The sequence below is a fragment of the Bacillus rossius genome, chromosome 6 (assembly GCF_032445375.1).
Source record: "Bacillus rossius redtenbacheri isolate Brsri chromosome 6, Brsri_v3, whole genome shotgun sequence".
NCBI lineage: Eukaryota > Metazoa > Arthropoda > Insecta > Phasmatodea > Bacillidae > Bacillus > Bacillus rossius.
This window is the reverse complement of record NC_086334.1, coordinates 63,740,076-63,756,217: the sequence shown is the minus strand read 5'-3', so window position 1 is coordinate 63,756,217 and position 16,142 is coordinate 63,740,076. Positions and strand designations below refer to the sequence as shown.

General features: G+C 41.0%; 1 protein-coding gene across 1 annotated transcript in view; it reads left to right on the top strand.

Annotated features, from left to right (window-relative positions):
* Positions 1 to 16,142, top strand: part of LOC134533559 (integrin alpha-9-like) — a 192,959-nt gene that overhangs the window by 168,984 nt on the left and 7,833 nt on the right. Inside the window, exons 21-23 of the mRNA XM_063371095.1 lie at positions 3,489 to 3,585; positions 7,480 to 7,612; positions 10,053 to 10,112. Coding sequence (XP_063227165.1) covers positions 3,489 to 3,585; positions 7,480 to 7,612; positions 10,053 to 10,112 — 290 coding nt within the window. The remainder of the gene's footprint in view (positions 1 to 3,488; positions 3,586 to 7,479; positions 7,613 to 10,052; positions 10,113 to 16,142) is intronic.

Here is a 16,142-nt window from a genome sequence, read left to right as displayed (position 1 = left end):
CAAGTGTCTTAGATCTGCTATCTAAACAAAGGGAAAATGCCAATGACAACTTCAAATCCCTGTATGCTCAAGTAAAGTAATTTGCTACAAAACTCGTCATTAAAGAAGAGATTCCTAGAGTTTGTCGCCTTCAAACAGCCCGCAACAACGTCCCTTACAGCACAGAAGAAGAATACTACCGACGAACTGTTTATGTACCTTACCTTGATGATTTTTGTAATTCACTGAAAGAACGCTTTGAATCTCACAAGGATACAGTTGCATCCTTACAACAAATCCTTCCAGAATTTTATATCAAAACAGATTTATGTTCATTGGAAGCTGCTTTCAATTTCTACGAAGATGATTTGTCACATAGAGATGTCATGCAAAGCGATTTTATGTTGTGGAAAGAAAAGTGGAGTCAGGAAAAATCAGAAAATCTTCCCAAAACAGCCATTAGTTCTCTAGAAAAGTGTGACAAGACTTTCTTCCCTAACATTTATAATCTCTTGGAACTGCTAGCAGTTCTGCCTGTTTCTGTCGCAACTGTAGAAAGAAGCTTCTCAAGCTTAAGAAGATTCAAGACTTACATAAGAAATACCACATCAGAAACTAGGCTTAATGGATTAGCATTACTTTCGATTCATAGTGACATTAAAATAAGCGATGAAGAAGTACTTGATAAATTTGCTAGTAAACCAAGAAATCTGGACTTCGTTTTGTAAACGTTACATAAAAATCGAATTTTTAAAATGTAGTTACATCATTACACCCTTTTTATAGTTCAAAAATAATAAACCAACATTCTTTTCCATTGTACAAAACTTACTTTTCTTGGGTTGTTGGGACAAGAAGAAAAAAAAAATCTTTACTAAAAAAAGGTAACACATTAAGTAAAAAAAGAAAAAAGTAAAGGGAAAAAGAAAATTAATATAAACGTAAATACAATTAAATGTTAAATACGCACGTTTTTCAAAACAACGTGTTATTATATAATAAAAAATCAATGCAGTTCTGTTATAAAAATAACCGAAAACATAAATAAATAGAAATAATAAATATATTGTTTAGTCCTAAAACTTTCCTCAAAACCCTTTGTAAACTTACATAATCATTAAATGATAGTTGATTAAAAAAAAGCAAGCATAAATGATGGTAAGCTCGGTCATATTGCCCCCCCCCCCCCCCCCCCCCCCAAATTATAACCTATATTCGCCACTGATAGGAATAACATCCTAACGTTCCCGTAATATTGTAAGATAATGTTTGAATCTAACAAAGATACCGTTTAACCAATATTTTTTCTTCAATTGTTAAGTCAGAGGCGTGGTGTATAGGTAAATTATAAATATTAATTATCTACTCTGCTTTTTATATATTATCAGAAGAAACAATACATTTTTCCATTTTACAATAAAATAATATATTTTTAAAATAATTTAAACATGTTTTTGTTTATTACAAAATAGAAAAAGGAAATGTTTCTTCTGATAATACATAAAAAAAACACAGTAGATAATTACATGCTAAAATTTTCGTACATGTTTATTTTACTCAGAATCCACCTCATTATGTAATTTAACTATTTAAAAATATTTAATTTCTATAATTTATAGTTTCATTTTGCGAGAAATATTAAAATAAAAAAATATAAAAAAAATCCTAGCTGGTATCGAACCTAGTCTGCAGAACAACAGCCCATACATTTTACCACTACACCACGCCACTAACATCACTACTGAAAAAATAATATTTATTAAATAGTATCTTTGTTAGATTAAAACATTATCTTACAATTACGGCAAAGTTACAAGTTATCCCTATGTATTCAAACCCGACAAAGCTTCCAAATAAATTAAAAACCCTAAACACTAATAACCGACATTTAAAACGAAACTTTTTTTTTTTTAAGAAATACCTACTTCTATATGAAACTCCCATTTAACACAATGTTAATTATGATTCAACAACTCCTAGCGCCGCTAGTTTGCAGGCCGCCGGGAACTTCACTAAGCCGACGGGGAATCAAAAGGTAAGTAGCCAGACCTATCTATATGATTGTGATTACAATATTTGGTTATAATCCACTGGACTTGTGAGCTACGGTATAGAGCGGTGACGTCAAACGGCCAGTTACCACTAAATAATTAACGTGTACGTTAAATATATCAGTGAAATATGAAAATTTTGTTTCACTAAAATTAAATATACCATTTTTTATTTTTATCATGGGGATTCAAACTATCAGTGATCTGTTTGATAATTATTTAATTCAAAGATGGAGTAAAATAAAATTGCGTCTTCAATGTTCAAAAAGCCTGTGTGTTGCCGCAGCAAAATACTACCGTAACAGAGATTAAGAAATGATACAGTTGGAGAATTAGCCGTCAGACGTAAAGCCGTTTTCCTAATTTTTTTTTTTTTTGTTAATTACACATACCAATATGGAGGAAGTTTGTTCATATTTGTATCAGCTGTTCTATCCTGCTTTTATTAAAGACTGTAGTTAAGCTGCACGAAATAAAACGAAATCAAAATATTAATGGTTAATATGTATCATCATAATAAAAATTTAATGATTTGAGTTGACAATTATTTGCCATTTAACCTCTAATCAGGTACGGCTGATACATTTGTATACAAACAGCTGCTATATTCGAACGTGTAATACCTGAAATCCCCTTCCCTTTTTGGCTTCACCCCTCTCGTCCAGAATCGGACCTTAAGTTCTATCTCTCTATTTCCCTAATCTCTGTACCGTTACAGATCCTAACTTCAAATTTTGTTTACGTTAAACTTCATTGAAAATAAGTATGGCTCCTTAATTGTTCCAACTACGATAAAAAGAAAATTGTGTCATTAAAATTTAATATTATTTAATACCTATTATAGTTAAATTACATTGCTAACCTCTTATTTGTTTCACACCATCAACTGATACACGCGTGTCATATAACGTAGTGCCGGTCAACCAATACCGTCCGAAATGTGTGTTCAATCTCAAAGGTTATGGTTTACACCGTCTGAACGTCATCAGTTGTCGGAGTTCAACGAAAAATGATGTGTTCGTAATCACTCAGCTTCTTTCTTGGTAATCTACACGACCGTCGATGTTCACCGCGTCTCGTATAGTGTGTTCATGATCAATCCGCTGGCAGCTCACTTAGCTGTACAGTCGTGTTCTCAGCATCTCACTCAAGTGTAACACTAAGGTAGTTTATATTTTCCACAAAAAATATCTATATTATGGCACTATACTTAAGCTCACATGGTTACACACTCACATCAAAGTAGGATTTATTTTTCTGGAGCTTATTATTGGTTGAGCAGTCTCGGCGTGAGACAGTGTAAAGAATTATTCCATTTGATAAACATGCAAATAATTTGCTTTGATTTTACTTACCAGACTCAAGTGCCCCTAAATGTTGTCATTATGTGATTTTAAATGGATCATTGGACTTATGCAAAGTGTTCATATATGTTGCTTTTTTTTTTTCCTTCCATAGTTTCCATTTTAGATCAGCGAAAAGTTGTCGTGCTGCTAACTTCTGGCAGCATTTCGTATCAAAGTCAGCCAAATTCTTTACGACCAAATGAAAAGAGGTAGGATTCATTCTGCATCTTTCAGAAATATTAGTGTTTAATGTAAATATAAGTAGTACCTATTTCCACATATTGAGTACACCATAAGTTTTGAATGATAGGAGTCACATTCGTTTATAAGTTATGGTTTTCTTCCGTGTTCCAATTTTTTTTTAAATTGAAGTAGGTAAGGAAAATGTATATAGGCTATTCAAGAAAATCAATATGGGATGGCATAATTTGTTTTATGTAGTAAAGCTATAACTAATTTATATTATGTGCTAATAAACCCCAATAGTATTCTAGGGGCTAACTACATATCTCACAGTCGGTTTTTCATTAAATTTATATTTGTATATAATATTAGACCAAGCTGAAATAATTGGAAAATTAGTTTAGTCTCACTAAACAAAAAAAAAAAGACACATGGCAAAATTGCCAATAACTTATTGGGTCTAAATCGCTTTGAAAAGAGTTAGAGCATCAGTCGTTTAGTATAACGCATCAGACAATGAGCCACAGTATTTGAAAGCTTAATGTATTTTTGTGTTTATTCTAAGTAACTAAAGTTATTTTTTCATGTAAGTAATAAAATTGTAAAATGTATCATATTTATTATGTGTCTGGCACTGGTGCAATAGGTATCACAACCTTGCATTGCCAACGTTAAGATATGATGTTAGCTTACAAAACCCGTTTCACGAATCTCTAAAACTATTCCCAAGGTATTTTGTTCTCTGTCTCTTGTTAATTTGTGCTATAGCTAGTTGCAAACAAGTTTGTGATTCTTGGTATTCTTGCAGACATTTTTCAGGCATTACTACGAAATTAGCATTGTGTTTGTTTTCCCCGGTACATGCGTGATATTTTTTAATGATGTACGTTATTTTCATGGGCCCAGTACTAATTTGGCTATTTCACTTATCAAAATATGATGTAGAGAAATTGTTTGAAAAAAAAAAGCTTTAAATTTTCTGGTAAGCAACTTAACGTACGCCAGGCTAGCCTGTAGACAGTATCAACAGCTTGGAGCAGATGTCGCCTTTGGAGCAAACAATCTCCGTTGAGAACATGTAGCAAGTGAAGAAGTTTATATTTTTTCTTTGCAGTGCTGGGCTTCTGAAGAGTCTAATATAAATACCCAATGATCTCAGCTTACTTTAGATTCGTAAAGGCAGTTCGTAAAATTTTATATTGATAGAGATTAGTCAAGTGTGAAATGCTTGAGTGCTCATATTTAAAGCTACGCATTTGGAAACCATAACAAAGGATGTTTCCTGTTGTAAAATCTACTGTATGTGAATTTTTACTTACTATTATAACAGCTTGTCTAATTTGACAAACTTGTATGTGTGATAGGTAAAGACCAGATTATATGGTGAATTGTGATAAAACCGAAATAACACCAAAGATCATGTCAAAACAGGACATAACAGTGAAATGAAAGTTAATACACCATATAACAGCAAATGCAAGTTGTATAATGGAATTAAGTAGCATTTAACCAAAACTTAAATAAAATAAAAAAGTAATCTTTTAATGTTTGAAATTCAAGGAATGCCATTTTTTTTCGGACCAAAAAAATGGTACCAAAGTGCATGGATGAAAAAATTAATTTAATTGGTTTTACTCTGTTCCTCTAACTGACTCACTTTTAAACAATAAATGCTCGCTAATTTATTTTTATTCTGAATGTATCTGACCAAATTATTACAAACTATTTAATCGCAAACATATTTTGCAATTATTTTGGTGGAGTTAGTGTTACAAAACAGCATTTATAAAAATACAAACAATAACACCGAAATCCTCTGTTTTAAAAACGAATTTGGACTAAAAATAAAACCATAAAATCTCGTCATTGTTGATAAATCATGATGCACGCCGATGTTGAAAGCCTGGCAGATGAGGCACCAGCTGTGATAGCGGTGGTGCGTGGGTGGTTCCACCGTGCGAACCACCTGCAGGGCTTCAAGTCAGCCCGTCCACGTGGCTGTACCTCTGACGGGTGGAGTGGATGTAGCCCAGTCTGTGCTGATGGGGCACTCCACACACGGAAGTGTGTCATCACTCGTGTTCGCCGCAGCTCCGCGACAACTCGGCTGCGCTCGACGATCGAGCCCCATGGCGCCTATGTTAGTAGCCCTTAACAACGGCTGCAAGAAGGCACGCCAAGCATAATTCACGAGTTCGTGGCCGCAACCCAGAAGCCGAGACTCCCTCGCAAGGCACGTAGAAGGAAAGTTACAAATTCTCGCTGTGGTAGACGTCGTCTCTGGACAAGCACGCCACGTCGCTGCCACCTGCTTGGGAAAGGTTGTTGACGAAGACATCTGATATGAGCTCACAGCCCCTAGCGTCACCATTCAACACACCAATATCCGCCAATTCTGACCATGAAGCACAGTGCCAGGTGCTTCGACTCCGGCAGCGACGGAGATGCTGAAGGTCTGCAGAGTGGCTCGTGGTGAGGGAAGTGCGCGTGGAACTGGCGGTCCATTGCGGTCCTCAGTGCTGTTGGTACTGCCCGCCCTTGCGGAGAGATGCGAGGCTGTGTGACCAGCTGCCCTATCTTCGTGATAGGCAACATGCAGTTTATGCGTGCTCCGCGGAATGCCTACCTGCCAGGTGCATGGAACTAATTTAACGATGCCTAGCTTACATGCATTCCTCTGACTTGACCGACATGACCTGTCACTCAGGGGTGGTTCCGGCCCTTTCACTACCGACGCAATGTAAAATATACATCATTAAATTGTACACCCAAGGTCGAAATTCTGATGGATTCACAGAAGTTGCCGTGGAAGGAGGGTCTTCACCGACACAAGTATAGGGGAATTTTTGCTGTATACTGCCCATATTTTTACCTATATGCATGCAATAAGCAGAAAACTTAAAAATATACAAAAAGTTTTCCATAAAATATAGTTTTGACGTTTACGTTTACCACTCCCAGTTCACGTTAAGGTTTTTGCAAGCGCAAGCGGACCCAGCAAGGGGCTTATTAATTCCAGAGGAAGTGGGTAGCCCCTGCTCCCCTAGGATCTACGCTCATGTTTACAACTATATTTATTATATAGAATGTATTATATACATTATTTTTTTATTAAAAATTAAATATAAAAATTCCTTAAGATGAATTAGCAAAACCATCGACAGATTTGAAGTTCCAGTTTGGCTAAGAAAAGTTATTTTAAAGAGAAGTGTACCTTTTAAATTTTCCTGAGGAGGACGCTTTTTCTTAGGGGTTTTGCCCCATACAGACAGGGCTCAAAAAATTAAATGGCCCAAGGCCCCGCAAATTCTAGTGCCGCCACTGATTTCACTCCTATATGTATATATTTTTTTTTCTAATAAAATGTACAGGACTGTTGCATTAAATAGATTTATACCGGCCGCAGAGAGTATTTACTGGGTCACAAGATTAGTATACGTGGTTGTAAAGTAATGTATGAATGTAATGTAATGTAATGTAATGTAATGTGATGTGATGTGCTGTAATTGGCTCAGATCAGTTGCTAATGCGGACAGCTCAGTCAGCGACCAGTGCGTCGCGGAACTGATACTGTCGTCATTGCTCGGTCCGCCTGCCTGCCTGTCTGTGCCTGTCTGTGCCTGTCTGTGGCATCGATCCAGGGGGTCTCGCGAAGAGTCCCAGGCCGCGTGTTGCCGCCCATCACCTCTTGGCATGTGTCTGTGTGTACGTTCTTGTCGTGTCTGGGTGTGAATAACTCTGGAGTCTGTGGCAGGGGGTGGCTGTGGTGGAGTGGGGAGTGTCTGCCAGGGCCAGTCTGAACCTGGGTGGTGTTGTCTCGTGGTCGAGCCAGCCGCCGGGGTCCACCCAGGGCCCTCTGGGATGCTGTAATCGAGGGGAAGGGGCGGGAGTGAGGCGGCTGACGCGTGTCTCGGGCGCAGGGACCTGGAGGCGACCGTGGCGACGGTGCTGCTCGCCGGGACTGGCGGCCAGGGCGTGAACTCGTGGCTGCTGGTGCTCGCCGTCATGGGCGGGCTGCTGCTGCTGCTGCTGCTCGTGCTGGGGCTCGTCAAGGTGCGTGCCTCCGTGTCTCCCTGCCTCCGTGCCTCCGTGCCTCCATGCCTCCATGCCTCCATGCCTCCATGCCTCCATGCCTCCAGGCCTCCGTGCCTCCGTGCCTCCGTGTCTCCCTGCCTCCGTGCCTCCGTGCCTCCGTGCCGCCATGCCTCCGTGCCTCCGTGCCTCCGTGCCTCCGTGCCTCCGTGCCTCCGTGCCTCCGTGCCTCCGTGCCTCCATGCCTCCATGCCTCCAGGCCTCCGTGCCTCCAGGCCTCCGTGCCTCCAGGCCTCCGTGCCTCCGTGCCTCCGTGCCTCCCTGCCTCCGTGCCTCCGTGCCTCCGTGCCTCCGTGCCTCCCTGCCTCCGTGCCTCCGTGTCTCCCTGCCTCCGTGCCTCCGTGCCTCCAGGCCTCCGTGCCTCCAGGCCTCTGTGCCTCTGTGCCTCTGTGCCTCCGTGCCTCCCTGCCTCCAGGCCTCCCTGCCTCCATGTCTTCGTGCCTCCATGCCTCCATGCCTCCATGTCTCCATGTCTTCATGCCTCCGTGCCTCCGTGCCTCCGTGCCTCCGTGCCTCCCTGCCTCCGTGTCTCCCTGCCTCCGTGCCTCCGTGCCTCCGTGTCTCCCTGCCTCCGTGCCTCCCTGCCTCCAGGCCTCCCTGCCTCCATGTCTTCATGCCTCCCTGCCTCCATGTCTTCATGCCTCCGTGCCTCCGTGCCTCCATGCCTTCATGCCTCCGTGCCTCCGTGCCTCCGTGCCTCCGTGCCTCCGTGCCTCCCTGACTCCGTGCCTCCGTGCCTCCGTGCCTCCATGCCTCCAGGCCTCTGTGCCTCCGTGCCTCCCTGCCTCCCTGCCTCCAGGCCTCCCTGCCTCCATGTCTTCATGCCTCCGTGCCTCCATGCCTCCATGCCTCCATGTCTTCGTGCCTCCGTGCCTCCATGCCTCCCTGCCTCCATGTCTTCATGCCTCCGTGCCTCCATGCCTCCATGCCTCCATGCCTCCATGTCTTCATGCCTCCGTGCCTCCGTGCCACCGTGCCTCCCTGCCTCCGTGCCTCCGTGCCTCCGTGCCTCCATGCCTCCAGGCCTCTGTGCCTCCGTGCCTCCCTGCCTCCAGGCCTCCCTGCCTCCATGTCTTCATGCCTCCATGCCTCCATGCCTCCATGCCTCCATGTCTTCATGCCTCCGTGCCTCCATGCCTCCATGTCTTCGTGCCTCCGTGCCTCCGTGCCTCCCTGCCTCCGTGCCTCCATGCCTCCGTGCCTCCGTGCCTCCGTGCCTCCGTGCCTCCGTGCCTCCAGGCCTCTGTGCCTCTGTGCCTCCGTGCCTCCCTGCCTCCAGGCCTCCCTGTATTCATGCCTCCGTGCCTCCATGCCTCCATGCCTCCCTGCCTCCAGGCCTCCCTGCCTCCATGTCTTTATGCCTCCGTGCCTCCATGCCTCCCTGCCTCCATGTCTTCATGCCTCCATGCCTCCATGCCTCCATGTCTTCATGCCTCCGTGCCTTCATGCCTCCATGCCTCCCTGCCTCCGTGCCTTCATGCCTCCATGCCTCCCTGCCTCCATGTCTTAATGCCTCCGTGCCTCCCTGCCTCCATGCCTCCCTGCCTCCATGCCTCCCTGCCTCCATGTCTTCATGCCTCCGTGCCTCCATGCCTCCATGCCTCCATGTCTTCATGCCTCCGTGCCTCCGTGCCTCCGTGCCTCCCTGCCTCCGTGCCTCCATGCCTCCGTGCCTCCATGCCTCCGTGCCTCCGTGCCTCCATGCCTCCATGCCTCCATGCCTCCATGCCTCTGTGCCTCTGTGCCTCCGTGCCTCCGTGCCTCCGTGCCTCCGTGCCATACTCGCTCGTCTGTTGCCTTTTTTGAAGCTATACTTCTCTAGGCGCGTCATGGAAAAAATGACGGGAGTGAATTATTACGATGCGCGCGCACTGTGCAACGGAATTTTCACAGGACGAAAAAATGGCTGTATACAAAAAAAATTATATATGAGCTTTTAAATCTGAAACTCTGCGATTGATATTGAATACTAGTTCGTATCATTAAAAACGATTATTTATTGTGAATTCTACTTAATCAACTTACCAAAGATTATCAGTACAAAACTTAATTATACTTTTCTTCTGAGGAAGTTTTTCTTTCTGGTTAAAATGATTATTAAATAAAAATCACAAACCTCATTTATGACTTTTCAAGGCGAAAATTTAAATAAATGTTGCCAGGCCCCTAGCCCATTTGGTTCCGTTAGTTGTTTAAGGCCATTTTCTTTTAAATACTTTTTCTTTTAAACAATTTCTTGTTAAAATTAAATGTTAATTTTTATTTTGATATTCATTAATCTATTTGGTTTTTACTTAAATGCTGTTTATTATTTTTTTTTTCTGTTTGTGCTTGCTATGCATTGTGTGAACAGTTTAATCATTATTCCCGCGTTGCAAATGTTGTTTCGCTTTAATTTCAGGCGGGATTCTTCCGACGAAGTAAGAAAGAAGCTCTAGAGCATTTGAAAACAAAGATGGAAGTAAGTACTCATTTTCCTCTCTGGTGCAGTAAATATTTTCCACTGAATTAAACTTTGCGCAAAATCAGCCTAATCATAAAATAATATTTTTGAAAATATATATTTTTTAATTTGGTCTTTTCAAAGTTGAGGCTAGGTAACATTGTACTGCACAATAAAACTACCTGTTCATTTAGCTGTTTTTCCTTTAACTTGAGTCAATTAAGTAATCTGAAATATATTTCAATCTCACAATCTTTAGTATATTGATGATGTCAGTTGTATTATAGAAAATTTGATTGTAGTGAATACCAGTTATTTAGTTTAAGTCTCCTTTAGTTTTAAAGAAGATCTGCTGTCTGATGTAATTCATAATTTTCATAACTTCTGTAAGCATCTGCATTTAACTTTCTTTCGTATATTCGCCACACGATAGTTTTACAATACTACTTGATTTAATGGTTGGATACAATGATACTATAGGGTTAGTATTTGAACAGTGTTATGGTATTCGTTAAAATTTTCAGTACATCCAAAAATATTTTACCAAAAAAACAAATTATGTAAATTAAATTAAAATATGTTGTTTTTATTGTGTATTTATTTTTTTCATGAAGGTATGTGTATTTCCTTAAAATATTTCATGAACATAGTCCCATGTCAAAATGCAGCGATTTTACTGTTGATTTCTTCTGATACTATCAAAAAGTATCTACACATAAAAATAAAATTACAGAATAAAATTATGAAAAAAATTTTTGTAATGCTGAGTTAAAATATTGAAGTTATAATTGCATATTTGTGTATATGCCACAGTTAATTAAAACAGGCTGAGGCAGTTTGGAACAAGTGTATTCAACACTTCCTACCAATACTGCGTCCCACCTGGTATGCATGGTATCACATGAGAATATCCTCATAGTAGGCCAACACCTCCTCTCCTGAACCAATGACTGGCTCAGCAGAGTACTTATCTAGTGTTACGCAGATATTCCATTTCACCACTAAACCATTCCTCCATTCCTCAATTCCTCAGTATGCATGGCTACAGGAGCAGCATATGATGGCCCGAAATATACATGCTGCCGCTCTTCCAAACTTTTGTTAATCATCAGTTTTCCTCAAAGAGTTTACAACGAAACGTTATTTGCCTATAAACTTCGTTTGCCCCTAAATTTAGTTTCTCGTACATTTACGGTAAACATCGATAGCTGCTCCACCCAGCGAGATGTATACAAAGCAACCAAAAGCGAGACGAGTCACCAAAGAATATAAGCAGTCATAAAAACACAAACTCCTTGGCCCAACTCGTTAAACATATGGAGTTAAAATTAATGCAAATCAATTATCAAAACCAAATTTGTGGCCAACCACCCTTATACCGGGGTAGTTGAACACGTCCGCACTCGCCACGCCAGTCCTGTATACGCGTCTCCACTGACATATTGATAATGAAAGTGTAGTAAAATTAACTTAAATAGACGCGCATGGACTGGCTTAAAATTTGACCAGTGCGCAAAAGGAATCATTAACGTACTAAATTGACCGACAGCAGTGGCGTAGCGTGCCATCTCGGCGCCTGGGGCGGGAGACCCATTTTGCCGCCCCCATTCTATAGGTGCTTAATTAAAATTAAATTTCACATGCAATGAGGTACCTTTTATTGAAGTTAAAATAGGATGAGCGGTTTTACAAGCGGATTCTACGGGCCTTATGAGCAGCGAAGTCAGAAATAACTTTGTCAAAATCAATATTAGCAGCCAATTCTTGTTCAATCGACAATATAGCCAAGTTTGATAGTCTAGCGGAGCTCATAGTAGATCTGAGGTAATTTTTTATTAGCTTCAACTTCAAAAACTTCTCTCACAACTTGCAACACTAATCGCCAAAGTCAAATATATACGAATCAAGATGACTATATTTGGAACCTAAATTCAGAGATTCAGTTTTTGAATGAACTGGAGGAGCTCCAGTGGTCCTTTACCACTTATATCTTCCTCTGATTCAGAACAGACAACAACAACAAACTGCTGAAGACGCTTCCGCTCCATCTGAAACTCGTCCTTGTCGATGTCTTCTAATACATGGGAAAGATCACACTCGAACTTGCTGTCCAAAAGTTTCGCTGGCATCAAAAATCCGAACTTGTCCGATATTTCTTGAATTTGCTGGAATCGAGTCGTCATTTCTTGAATGATCTTGTCGAATGATGCGATAATCTCTCGACGGATTTCCTGTTCGTGAGACAAAGCTGCATCTTCAGAAGATTCATCGCCATGCATGCGTTTTTTCCTGCGAATTCTTCTCGTTTTGAGTTCGATTCCGAGTTTTTCGCAGAGAGTCTTAGCAAAGTCAATTGCTTCTTGCACGAAACGGTCTCTACTTTCCACTAAGAGGGTTTTCAAAGCGCAGAGTTTCTGAGCACACTTATCCACACTTAGTCCTCGTTGCTGCAGGTAAATCTGTGCGTCATCTACTTCAGGTAGCACTGCAGCCCAAAAGCCAAGAAAAGTTAGGAAGTTAAATGACTGCATGGCTGTCAGGAGAAGACTGGCTCCCGATCTTGTTTCGGAAGTTTGAGATGAATCTGTTAATTGTTCCAGTACCTCAAGAACTACCTCAAACTTATTTTTAAGCATCTTGACAGCTACATGTCTAGCGCTCCAGCGCGTTTCAGTGACTCGTTTTACTGCTTGACCTGTGACGGCAACCAAAGCGTTCCATCGAACAGTTGATGCGGAAAAGAAGGCAAACAGCTTCTCCAGGGTTCCAAGAAACGTCACGGAATCCACTGATTCAGAAGCAGTGTGTACCCCAGCCAAGTTTAGTGAGTGGTTTGTGCATGCAACAAATATAGCTTTCGGATTCAGTGCTTTAATCCGGGCTTGAACTCCATTGTGGATCCCTGACATTGTGGCAGCATTGTCATAAGCCTGTCCTCTCAGATTCTGTATGTCCAGTCCGTCTGATGTTATCTTCGCGATTAAATCGTTGCTGAGATCTTCTGCATTTTTTTTTTTTCCTTTTGGTTCGAAGAAGTCAATGAAAGATTCTACCACGGCAACTTTTTCTCCTTCGATATGTACGTATCGCAGAACTTGGCTCATTTGGTCATTGTGGGAGATGTCTGGTGTACTGTCGAAGATTACGCAATAATATTTAGCTTCTTGAATACGACGGATGATGGTGGATCGAACTTGCTGTCCCAGTAAGTTTATAAATTCATTCTGGGTTTCTGGAGATAGATACGAAACTGAGACTCTTGCTCCCAGCTTTATCTTTGTCAGGTGTTCCATTAGAAGAGGGTCGTATTTAGCTAGGAGGTGGACTAACTCCAGAAAGTTCCCGCGATTGCCACTATCATCTCCTCGAATGTCTTCTCGATGTCCTCTGAAGGCCAGATTCTGTTTGGCTAAGAACTGGATAATATTCAGCAACCTGTACAGTACATCCCTCCACTTCTTCTCTTCACTTTCGAAAACTTATTGTTGTTTCTGATCGATGGTTGCTTTACAGTTCAGGCGAACTTCCAACTCCTTCCATTTCAAGAAGCTCTGTTCATGGCCCAGGCTATTTTCATGGTCTCCTATTCTTGGATTTAGCTTCCACCATTTGTTGAATCCTTCTTCAGATGCGAAGTTAGAGCCGGAATTGCCAAACAGCTTACAAGAAAAACAATACAAGGATTGCTTCAAAGGCGAGTACACCATCCATGTTCGGAGAACCTTTTCGCCATTAGATAATGGTTTGTAGAACCACTCTTTGGTTAGTTTTCGGGTACCGCCTTTCGTTGAAGTCCCTGAGCGAACAACATCGGCAAATTTGGAATTGATGTGCTGTACTGAGTCAGATCCGCGACGTACTAGAAGCGTTCTTACTTCGTCGGTCATAGGAGAAGGCCAGCAACCTACATCGTCGAGATTCGCATCTTTGATTTCGGCAGGAGCAGAAGGCACGATTTCAATTATGTCTTCTTTGGCAACATTCACTTTTTCTGCAGGCTTATGACTAGATGCTTGAGGTACTTTTGATGAGTCGACTTCGTCTTGACCCTGCTCTGTGGTGGGACCAGAACTACTTCCAACTGCGACGGCAGGTACGTCTTCTTCTTGTACCTGTAAAATAAGTTATGTATTCCCATGAATATTGGCCGGAGGACACGTTTGAATTTCAAATAAGTATTTTATCTATCACAAAACAAAAGTGGTTTTGGTGACGGCGCGGTTTACCGGGCTTATAGGAAAATTTACAAACAAAATTGATTTTGTATGGCAGCTACCATTTTTAGAGTTTCCCGGTAAAAACTGACTGAGTAAGCCATGTTATAGATGTTATTAAAAGATAAAATGACGAGAAATTTGAGAAAAATCGTTGGCGCCATTTTTGAGCTAAATGAAAAATTATGTTTTCTTTGTATGACAGGTACCATAAATAATCAAGTTATCCAAAAACAAAAACAAAATATTCCTAGACTACTACTAGATTTACAAAACATCCCCTATTGAAGTTTTAAATTCAAGTAGCAGGACAAAATTCAGTCGTAAACTTAAAAAGATGTACCTTAACTCAATGTAATTTATGTTAATATACTCCATACTTTTTAAACAATAATCTATGTTCAAACAGCTATTAGAGCAATTTTAAGTGTATTATAAAATAAGATTTAATGAACGAGTGTGACTCCGTACTCGCAGACAAACCTAGGTGAATAGGTTTTGCGAGACTAATGTAAGATATATTGTAACTTTTGTAAACAATAAATAAATAAATAATAATAATAAATAACTGGAGTAATTCTAGGCCATGCATGATTCTAGATGGAGGAATCATATACCTACTTACACTGGAATCACTTCCGCTGCTGCAGGATGCCACCGAAGACGTTAACGTGGCTTTCGAACCAGAACTGGAACTAAAATATTTCAGTAATGCACTTTGAGACTTCTTCGCATCTGCTTCTTTCTTAGCCTTTTTTTTTTTTTTTTTTTTTTTTTTTTTTGCGGAATTCCGCACCGCTTTCTTTGACTCTTTTCATTTTCAAAAACTAGTTCAAAGATTGGGTAAAGTTCTAAATGTTTAGTTTTAGAATATTCAACAGTATTTAAAAGATCGAAACACAATCAAAATGACTTTCGTTCCGTATCCGAAACTCTCGCGAAACAAACATACGAGTAAAGCGTCATTGCGTAACGGTACTTCACGATGCACTAAAACAAACAGAGATCAGTACTGTAGCATGTGTGCTACAGCTGCTACCTTTGATAATGTTTATGTTGGCAGAAATGGTTAACGTATTTTATTAATCTTTCGGATGCCCTGGTAATACGAGTTATTTTGGATTTAAGTTTGTTATATGTTGTTTTAAAAAAGAAATTTTAATTCTTGTTTAGTCTTATTATTTTTAAGTTTAAGATTTTAAGTTATTAAATTGGTCTGGAAAGTTCGAGGATACTACCGAATATGTTGGTAATCGCTGCTCTAGACGGCGCGCGAGCAGAACAGCTGATTGTGTGACGTCAGGTGAGACGGGCGAGCGGAGTTGCCTGGTAGGTCCAGGCGGGCGCGCACGTGAAGTAAAACGCGGGTTGGCCATGGTGATGGTTCCACATCGAAGTAACTGTATACGAGTGTTCCTTTTTGAATATGAACGGGGTTCATTTATATAATTTAGAACGCTTTGGTACGATGAACGCGAGTGGTTGGTGAGGCGTGTGTGAATATCGCGAGGATTTTCCAAGGATGAATTATGTGCGCCGAAATAAACTCCAAGACGGTATGGCGAAGGATTCGTCATATCCGTACAATTACCTGCAGCTATGGTAACGTATAATGGCAAGGGTTTGCCATTAAAAACACTCGTGAGCAAACGAGTGTATTTGGTGACCGGACATCATCACGTCAAAAAGCAAGTAAGTGCCAGCCGTGCCACTGCCCCGTTGACCCCTTTGACTCCTGGTGCGAAACTATATTTTGTGGATTTTTGGGATTTCAATTAACGGACTAATAAAACTGAAACTGGGATTTTACGTTCAGCGTGTTTCACCCAATCCC